We start from the raw sequence: 10,151 nt of genomic DNA, 5'->3' as shown, positions 1-10,151 counted from the left end.
GGATAAGGGCTAATGGGTGTGGGATTTCTTTTGGGGCTTACGAAAATGTTCTAAAATTGATTGTGGTGACAGTTATGCAACTCTGTGAGTATACTAAAAACCATTAATTGTCTGCTTTAAATGGGTGAATTGTATGATATGTGAATTTATATCTTTTTTAAAGATTTATTTATTTTAGAGAAAGAGAGAGAGAAAGCACAAGCAGTGGGGGAGGAGCAGAGGGAGATGGAGAGAGAGAATCTGGAGCAGACTCCCTGGTATGCACAGAGCCCGATGCCATGTGGGCTGGACACGGGGCTCGATCCCACCACCCTGAGATCAAGACCTGAGCTGAGATCAAGAGTCCCACACTTAACTGACTGAGCCACCCAGGCATCCCTGTGAATTTATATCTTGATAAAACTGTTTCAAAAAAAAAAATATTGAGTCTTACTAGGCCCTACAAGGTCCTTACCTATGTGAGTTCATCTCCTTCCATCCTTTTCTTTGCTCCTTCTGCACAGGTCACTTTGGCTTCCTTGATCCACCAACCCCTCCCAGCTCAGGCCAGGGCTGTGGCTTATGGTTGAGTAGTTTGTGCACTAAACAAAAAGTCCCTGGATGAGGGTGTAAGTGAGAACTGCAATCTAGGCTTCTGCTTGTCTAGACCTGGGCCCCAGAGCTACACCATCTCAGAGGGGTCATTTTCTAACAGACACACAGGTGTATGTGCCAGTCAGGACCATGTTCACGTTCCCTCTACTTCTTCTACTCTGCCCCCACATACGCACATGACTTGCTTACTTTTTTTTTTTTTAAGATTTTATTTATTTATTTTAGGTGGGGAGGGGCAGATAGAGAAGGGAGAGAGAGAGAAACCCAAGCAGACTCCACACTGAGTCCGGACCCCGACGCAGGGCTCGATCCCATGACCCCAAGATCATGACCTGAGCCGAAACTAAGAGCCAGATGCTTAACCGACTGAGCAATCCAGGCACCCCTGACTTGCTCACTTTTATTCATTTCCCTGCTCCAATGTCATCAGAGGGGCCTTCCCTGACCCCTGTGTGATATCAGCCCCATCATCCTCTAACTCTTCACCTGCTTTTATTTCTCTTCACAGAACCTACTATACCTCATCTATCATATATTGATGTACGTTTTGGTTACCACCTGTCTCCTTCCACTAGAATGAAAGCCCCATGAGGACAGGAGCTTCGTTTCATTTATTGCTGTAGCTCCAGTGTCTACAGGAATGTCTAGGATATGGTAGGCGCTCAATAAATAATTTCTTGTGGGGCGCCTGGGTGGCTCAGTCGGTTAAGCGTCTGCCTTTGGCTCAGGTCACAATCCTGGAGTCCGGGATCGAACCCCACGCTGGGCTCCCTGCTCAGCGGAGAGTCTGCTTCTCCTTCTCCTGCTGCCCCTCCCCCTGCTTCTTCTCTCTCTCTCTCTCTCGCTCAAATAAATAAATAAAATCTTTTAAATAAATACATAAATAAATAATTTCTTGAGTGCATGAATAAATGCAGTGGTCATCCAGGGCTTATTCATGGACCAGTCTAAGCCGATTCTAGGTGAAGAGAAGGTGTGTTTTCTGTGTTTTCTGTGGACTGGATTGATTGCCTAACTGTGGAAAAGTAACCATGCGGTGTTGAACACTCAGTGGCTGAGATTATCCAGAAGACATGGCACCATTGATTCCAATGTGACCTCAGTGGGGTGCGGGCCAGCGCTCAGGGAGGGACCCCTTGCTGGTCTGGTCTCTTACCTCCTCTTTAGTATAGTACTTCAGGAGGCCTTCTTTTGCCAGGAGGACAAACTTCCTTCTCAGGAACTGTGCATTGTCCCTTCCCCGCTTCCACAGGAACCCTTCTCGGGTACCTTAGCCGCCAAGGAAGAGAAAGAGGGAACACGCACATCCTTAAGATGAACAAGCAGTTTGCAAACCTCGTAGGGTCTCGAGGGTAGAGTGAACGCTCCACCCAGTGCTAAAATATCTTAAATCTAACTTAGCTATGTCAGCTGCAGCATGTAGGGTTCTGTCTGGGGCCAAATTTGCAAAGTCTCATGATTTCGGTTGGGCTCTCCCTAACTTCCTTCTTTGGCTATCTCATAAGAAGACCTACTAAACCCTTAAGAAGGCTAAGTCCTGAGAAACTGGATGATTCTGAAAGACGCCCGTACGGTGCTGCCCAATGTCACGTCGACATCGACCTAATGAAAGCCCTCAGAGGGCGGAAATGATGAGTGACCTCTAGGTACCTGCTAGTTGAAGAGCACCGTGTGCTCCCCATAGGTAGGGGCGCTAAGCTCTGGCCGTCACCGGTTCTCACAGTGGTTCTGGACGCTTTGCCCTCCAGGTCAGTGTGAGCTTGGACTCAGAGCAGCTGGCAGACACTACCACGGGTCAAGGGCCAGCCATGAGGTTATGCCCCACACAAAGGTGGGAAGGGAGGCGGGAATCCCTCCCATGTTCCTAACCAAGCCGTGTGCCACACCAGGGGCCACACTCACCAAGAGCAGGGGTGCCTTTTTCTAACTGTTCAGCTTGGCAAGTGAGTCTTCCTACAACTTTATACTAAGACTCTGTACGCACGTGTGGCCCTGTGGGGACCAGAGATAAAAATACTTCTTGACCACTCAGACCATAAAACTCCACCAGCTGACGTGCTGCTGTTTCCAAGGCAGAGGAACCCACACCCTGGCCTCTGTGGCCAGAGTGAGGCCGGCAGGTATCTCCTGCCTGGGCCCTCTTCCTAATACTCAGGCACTTTATTGTCTAGAATTCATTAGAACATAGACCTCAAAAGATGATGGACATAACCTTACCTGGGGGTGAGATGGATTTCCCATCAGCCATAAATTCCTGTCTTTCATACTTAGCTCGAATCCACTGTTCCTTTAACACCCTAAAAAGAGAGAACCTTTCGTCAACTGCATCTGAGGCATCCCCTTCCCACGGGGTGGGGGCATCACAGCAACTACCTGCTCATACCACCCAGCACTGCTCAGCCTTGGAACCGTTACATTCGGAGCTAATTCTCTGTTGGGGGAAGGGGAAGAATCCTGTGTTCTGTAGGATGCTTAGCAGCATCTCTGGCCTCTATCCTCTAATGCCAGTAGTACCCCCTCCCTCGTTATGACACCCCAAAATGTCTTCAGATATTACCAGTGTCTCCTGGGGAAAAATATCACCCCCCAAGGGGCTATATGAAAACTACTGGGCTATTCCAACACCAGCCCAGCCCTCTAGGTCAACCAGCTCCCCTGGACCATCTACACTGCCACCTCCCACTGCATGCTCAGGAGCTGAAGCCAGGAGAGTCCATGAGCCTCTGCCTTTGGCTTGCCCATAAAATCTGGGCCTGCTACACTGGACAGAGCAGTGATCTTGGGGTCCAACCACCCAGGACCTGGTCCGCCTCTCCTATTTATCCACCGTGTGACCAGCAGCAAGTTACTTAACTCCTCTGAACTTGGGGAATATGTCAATAATACACCTACCTTCCCTTCGGGGTTGTTGAGGGGTTTAAATATATATAAAAGGGCCTAATACCATGATCAGCCCATAGTAGGAGTTTAATGTTAGCCTAATCAGATATTGTCACATGACCCGTGCAGAAAACTTATTTCAATTGTTTGGTTCCCTCTTGCCTTTTCCAGGTAAATGTTCCAAGGTTTATGTGACCTTACCCCAAAGCCACAAGGAATGACCCAGAAGTGGGCACCTGGCCTGAACTGGCTAAGCAGAGCTCTGCCCTGAGCTATCAGAGCAAAAGGAGCAAAACCAAGAGAGGGATGGATTGGAAGCCCTCTCACTGCCAAGCTGGGAGCTGGAGCCCAGGATCTGGAGTCAGGGACCCCAAGTGGCCTTGCTCCCAGCTACATGAAAGAAGCCTGGCCCACAGGAAGGGGCAGGAATGAGAACCAGACAGAGAATGTGAGAGGCCCCATAGTGTTTGTGCCCCTGGCTCGTCCTTCCTGAGAGTAGCTCCACCTCTGTCCCTCCTACGGTCTGATCCCCAGAACCCACAAAATCCGCTCGGGCCTAAGCTGGGTTAAACTGCGTTTCTGTAATCAGGAGTCCTACCTAATGCACAGCCCTCACCCCCAGCACACTGAGGAGAGTCACCAAGCCCGCCGTGGAACCCCGAGCCACAGGATCAGAGCTGGGAGACGGGGTGGAGACTGAGGCCCCAGTCCTGGTCCTGGAGGTGGGGAATTTAGAGGCCTTTTAGAATTACAGGGAGGAGGCCATTAGTGTTCCACTACAAGGGGGTAAGGTGTGGGGCTGTGGTTGGAGTTGTGCAAGTAGTGTCTGGAATGCCGGCAGAAAGCCCACCACAGAGTAGGTGTTCACCAAATGCCTGTTCCGTTCCCCTTGCAGCAAGGGGCCGAGGAGCTGCAACAGTGAGGCAAGGGGAGCCGGACCCTCTGAGTTAAGCCTGGCACCTCCCTCAGCTGGGCCAGGGACCAGGCAGCATTCCGAAGGTGACACTGAGAAGTGGACTAAAACATTTTACATAAAATTATCTCATTTAGGGCACCTGGGTGGCTCAGTCAGTTTAGCGTCTGCCTTCGGCTCAGGTCATGATCCCAGGGTCCTGGGATCGAGTCCCGCATTGGGCTCCCTGCTCTGTGGGGAGCCTGCTTCTCCCTCTCCTCTCCACTTATGCTTTCTCTCTCACTATCTCTGTCTCTCTCTCTCAAATAAATAAAATCTAAAAAAAAAAAAATTAAAAAAAATAATAAAATTATCTCATTTAATCTCTACCACCATGCCATGATGTAGGCAGCATTAACTACATTTCAGAGATGAGGAAGCCACGGTTCAGACAAGTTTGGTAACTTGTCCACTTTCTCACAGCCAGAGAGTGGTAGAGTCAGGAAACAATACTGGGGTCCTCTGAGTAGAAAGCTGTGCCCCCCACCCCACCACTCCACACTGCATTAGCAGCCCCTGAGTTGTTTAACTACTGGGAAATGGCAGGGTACTAGGTACAGTTGTATAGTTTGTGCACTGTCCAGAAGCTTTCTGCTGAGGCTAGAGGACAATGGGGGCTGAAATGCAGCCTGCTTCCAGAAAGCCCTAGCCACCCCACCCCCGTCATGGGTCATAACCTGCCCAGAGGGTGTACCTTCTTCCCGTTTGTATCAGAGTGGTGGCCGGGGTGGGGGGGGCAGTGCTGTCTAGCAGCCCTGGCAGTGAGGCTAAGTCCCTGGAAGGAAGGCTAAGCCTCAGGCAGTCAGTCCTGCAGAGGCTGGGCTCACTAGGTACGAGGGTCACACTGACCCCTCACATCCAGGGGACCTGAAACCTCCTGTTGCTTCACAGCTTCCCCCCACTTTTATTAGATTTCCCCAGGGCCCTGGTGTCAGATGGGCTAGTCAGTCCCGGTTCTGTCTCTTTGAGCCTCAGGTATGTCATCTATATCGTGGGGACTGTGGCAGTGTTATCTCAGAGTTGTTGAGAGAATTAAACACATTAATGCACATAAGCATATAGCACAGGGCCTGGTACATAGGTAAAGTTCCATAAATATTAGTAGCTGCTATTATTTTTATGGTGATTATTCAGGGATCTAGGGCCAGACAGCTGCTTTGGAGCTATGCTGAGTTCAAGTGGGACAGCCTGGGGCACAACACTCCCTAGGAAGTAGCTGAAACACATCTGTTCTACTAAAATACCAGGGCTCCTCTCCTCTATCGAGTTAGCCACCACCAGGAGGCTATGAGAACATCAGAGGCAAAGGGGCGGATCATAAAGAAAATGCCCTGTGTCACAGTGGTGGAAACTGAGTCCCAGAGAGGGGAAGTGATAATCCAAGCGATAAAGGTAGAGGGGGGAACGAGGCCAGGTCTAAGTGTTCTCCATGACAGAACCAAACCAAACGTCTTTCCGGGTCCACCAAGTGCATGTAAAAGACCACCAGAGACAAAGGCACCAGAGATGGAGTAGGGGTAGGGGAGGTGAGACCAAGAAATCACCCACTCACAGGCAGTCGTTGGCCTGGGGGACATAGTAGAAAGCAGGGACTCTGGCTTCGTACTTGGCCTTCACACGGAGGTTCCCGTTGTGGGTCATAAACTGCAAGACAACAGCAACTTGGGGTATTATTAGAACTTGAGAAAATGTGAAATGAAACCATGTGTCTACCCAGAAGGCCACTCCTCCCAGTGGCTCCTAGGCTGAGTCAGGAGACACTCCTACTGGAATTTGACATGTCCTGTTGGGCTTGGTTATCCATGCTGCTGGGAAGCCCCAACCTGGGACAATGAGGTGCTACAGCAACCATAACTCATGTAGGCAGAGCACATTACAGTCCTTACCCATTAGCTCATTCCATCCCCTCGACAATTTTAATATTACCATCCCCATTCTAGAGGTGAGGAAACAGGCTCAGAGAGGTTAGGTGACTTACCCAAGGTGACACAGCTAGAAAGTGAGGAGCTGGGACTTGAACCCAGACCTAACTCCAAAACTCATGTTCTTTCTCCCACCCCCTCCCCAGATGGCCAGGACCACCAGCAGCTACGTGCAGGAGACAGACATAGCTGGAGGATGGAAGAAGTTGGAACTGGCCCCCTTGAGTAGGTAGGTCAGGATGATCACTGGGGCCCTATGAACACCTGACAGACCCAGAGGCAGATATGCCAAGAGTGGCCCTGGCCAACAGTTAGCACTCAGGAACAGAGGTGGCCTATCTGGGGTGAGGGCACATGTGGGAAGAAATATCAGGTTTTTAATTTACATCCCCTGAGCAGAGTGAACCCCATTCTCCCCCACCCCCAGGACTCTAGACTCTGACTCAGGATTTGCATGGGCTTTGGATCCCAACAGAGCAGGTTTCACATCCCAGCTGTGCCACTGATTCACTGAGTGACCCTTGGGCAGTACTGAACCCCCCCCACCCCCGAGCTTCAGGGATTTCAACTGCAAAAATGATGAAAGTATAATGGGGGGGTTATAAGGGGCAAAGAAACAACCTTCAGGTCTATGTGCTGGTTTACTGGCTTCCTGTCTTTCTCCTACACTAGAATATAAGCTCCACATGGGCAGGGACTCTATCCTATTCACTGCTCTTTCCTAATACCCAGCACATAGTAGGCTTACAGTAACTACGCGTCCAACGAATAAAGCATCTAGCACAGTGCCTGACACAGAGTGGACACTCAGTGAACACGGGCCTGCTTCTCCAGTAGTCCTTGAAGTCCTCAGCCAACCAGCACAATTTAGAACAGCTTGCTCTCTGAAGGTTTTCTGGCCAAAATGGTATTATCATCCAGGCTGAAGGTGTCCTCCATCTCTGTAGATCAGGAGAGCAAAACGGTGCCCTTCCTGGCTGGGACTGGGTGGGATGGGGTAGGAGGGGTGGGGTGGGGGGATGGGGTGGGGGGTGGGTGCTGGAAGGGGGACCCTAGACCATGAATTAGTATATTTCGGTTCCAGTCCAGGACTTCAGCTAATGATAACAGCAGTGTTACTTGACTACTTACTTTGTACTTGCATTGAGCCTACATTTAATCCTTACAGCAGCCACTCCAAGGGGTAATGGGATCCTTACACAGAAGTGGAAACTGAGGGAAATAACAAGCTCTCAGGGCCTTGCAGTAAGCAAGGGCCTTGCACTCAGGGTCTCTGTGTAAGCAGGGACTCTAATAGGCTGTGCTTTCTCTTGCTAGTTACTGCTCCGCTCTGGAACTCAGTTTCCTCCCCTACAGAAGAATGGGGCCACTGGCCCACCGCCTCCACCCTGGCTCTGCTGTTTCGAGGCTCTCCAGTGCCCCCCCTCACTACCTCCACAGTACTGTCGTCCCAGAAGTCAAGTCTCACGGATTTAATTTTGCTGATGTCTGGGAAGTTGCGGTGGACACCGGAGCAGTTCAGACAGATGAAAATGCCCAGCTTGTAGGAGGCCCAGTCAGGATCTAGGGGCGAGAGGGCAGAAGGGGAGTTGGATGGAGAGCTCGGCACCGAGACCAGGGCTGGGCTGGGGGTGCTGGAGAGGCAGGGCTCGGCCGTTGGGATTCCTGGGGCCCTGCCCAGCGCTGCCGTGTTAGGAAGCCCTTTTCTCTCGGTCCCCCCACCTTGGGTGAGCTAAGATACCAGCATGCAGCCTTCTAGTCAGCCCACGGCCAAGGCACGGAGGCTACCAGGATGATCTTGGAAGGAGTCTAGGGATGGGGCGAGCGGCTGAGGCGAGCGCAAAGTGGAAGTGACGAGACTCCGGGGAACTGAGAGGAGAGCGCGGAGGAAGGGGCCGGCACCGCGGCGCCTGGCTGGGGAGTTGCAGGTGGGGAAGTCGGCGCGCTGCGGAGCAGGAACTTGGGAGGACCCCAGGGGCGTCCGGGAGCTGGAAAGGGAGCACGGGAGCTGGGAAGGGAGCACGGGACCTTCAGGGGCCCGGGGTCTGGGACCCCTCGTGTGGGGGATGTTTGGGTCCGTGGGCGTGGGAGGTGGCTGGGTCCGGAGTGAAGATGTTAGGGACCGAGGTCCGGGTAGGTGGGGTGTCTGGCGGGGCAGGTGAACAAGATGGTCAAGGCATCCGGGTCCGGGGTCTAGCGTCGGGGTCCAAGGATATGGAAGGGTCCGGGTCCAGAGTGGGGAGGTCACGGGGCCTGGGGTTCGGGTGGGCGCGGCAGCCGCTGTGGAGAGCGCGGCCGAGGGCGCGAGACGGACGTTCGCGGTCTGGATGGGCGGGGGCCTGGGTGCGAAGGTGTCAGAAGGGTCACGCCCGGGTCCCGCGGGGGCCCGGGACCGGTCCTGGGCTGGAAGGAGGAGAGGAGGTCGGCGGGCAGGGGTCCTGCTCCCGGCCGCCGTACCCTTACCCGCCGCCCCGCAGTCGGCGCAGTGCGCGTTGCCGGTGCCCGCCGCCTGCAGCAGCTCCAGCAGCCGCTTCTTGTTGCGCTCGCGGTCGCCCATGGCCGGCCCGGCGGGCTCAGCGGGGCTCAGCCCAGCCGCCGCCGGGGCGCTGAGCTCGCGCGGGCAGGTGGAGAGCGACGCAGCTCCGCCGCCTCCCGCGCGCCAGCCCGGCCCCTCGGCCCTTCCGCCCCGCCCCCGGCGCGTGCCTGCCGCCCCCGCTCCCGCCGCTCGGCCCCCTAGTGGGGCCGGCCCCGCGGGGAGGGACCCGAGCTGGCTGGGAGTCCCTGGCGCTGGCCCGAGAGCAGACCCCGGGCGGCCGCTTGCTAGTTTCGGGACTGTAGACAACCCAGTCAGCTTCTCTGGCCTCAGTTTCCACTTCTGCAAAAGGCAAATAAGGACAGGTTTGCGTCTCTGGGCTGCTTGGAAAATTAGACGGGATCTAACCTCCGTGAAAGCGTTCTACTGATGTAGCGCTTACATCTACTTAGAGACGTTCCGATGCTACCTCCCCAGGAAACCCTCCTTAATATCCAGCCTCGATCAATCTCTCTAGCTTCTGGTCCTGCTAGAACCCTGTTACAGGATCCGTCCCTCTCTTTGGTCCCGAGCACTATCTACGTTGCATCACAGTTGTTTATATATTTATGTTAATCCCTCTCCCACCTCCAACACACACAGGGCCACTCTAAATAGTTTGATGTCAGTAGCTTTATTTCCGTATCCCACATAACTCCTAGAAACAGCACCTGCACATTTTTTGAAGCCAAATAAATAGTTGCATGACTGTGTTCACCAGGAAGTGTGGTTTCACCACCGTGGCCTCCACTAGGCACTTTTATCTGTTAAGTTCCATCACTGTCAGGTGTGGGCAGGGCTTAGGTGGTCCTGAAGCTGGGGTCTCCCTCCACCATCCCTGTCCCTCCTCAATCCCTTTCTCTGTGGTCCCTGGGTGCCTGGTAAGGCACAGCCTGCACACACTTGCCTCCCCCGCTGTAGGTAAACAGCTGTCTGTCCTATGCATATAGCTTTATGCACAAGGATGTTAGATTTCCATCCTGATAATTGCAGCTGAAGTTCTAGCCCACCTGCCTGTATCCCCAGTTCCACATACATGCATGCATACATGTGAATACATAGGGCAGCATGGTATAATGGAATGAATCCAAGAATACAGGGTTTGAATCTTGGCTCCACCACTTACTAGCTACTTGGCCTTGGGCAAATTCCTTCATTTCTCAGAGCCTTGTACTCCTCACCTGTTAAAATGCGATTTGGGAAGATCCACTGAATAAGGTCATTGAGATGT

The 10,151-nt window shown here is 52.9% G+C and overlaps 1 protein-coding gene across 8 annotated transcripts in view; it reads right to left on the bottom strand.

Annotated features, from left to right (window-relative positions):
* The window catches only part of ADAP2 (ArfGAP with dual PH domains 2), a 32,219-nt gene extending 23,223 nt beyond the window's left edge, over positions 1–8,996 (bottom strand). For 3 of the 8 annotated variants that reach the window (XM_078063369.1, XM_036116905.2, XM_078063379.1), the window contains exons 1-5: positions 8,812–8,993; positions 7,781–7,911; positions 5,979–6,070; positions 2,812–2,891; positions 1,751–1,863 (exon numbers count right to left, since the gene is read on the bottom strand). In XM_078063369.1, coding sequence (XP_077919495.1) covers positions 1,751–1,863; positions 2,812–2,891; positions 5,979–6,070; positions 7,781–7,911; positions 8,812–8,905 — 510 coding nt within the window. In that variant the 5' untranslated portion in view covers positions 8,906–8,993. Of the gene's footprint in view, positions 1–1,750; positions 1,864–2,811; positions 2,892–5,978; positions 6,071–7,780; positions 7,912–8,089; positions 8,350–8,811 lie in introns of those variants that run through there. The other 5 variants (XM_078063371.1, XM_078063375.1, XM_078063386.1 and 2 more) reach the window with 4 other exon arrangements.
* Between the last annotated feature and the right edge of the window lie 1,155 nt (positions 8,997–10,151).

This window comes from Halichoerus grypus, chromosome 2 (assembly GCF_964656455.1).
Source record: "Halichoerus grypus chromosome 2, mHalGry1.hap1.1, whole genome shotgun sequence".
Lineage (NCBI taxonomy): Eukaryota > Metazoa > Chordata > Mammalia > Carnivora > Phocidae > Halichoerus > Halichoerus grypus.
Note: the sequence above shows the minus strand (reverse complement) of the source record. Positions and strands in the feature narration are given on the sequence as shown.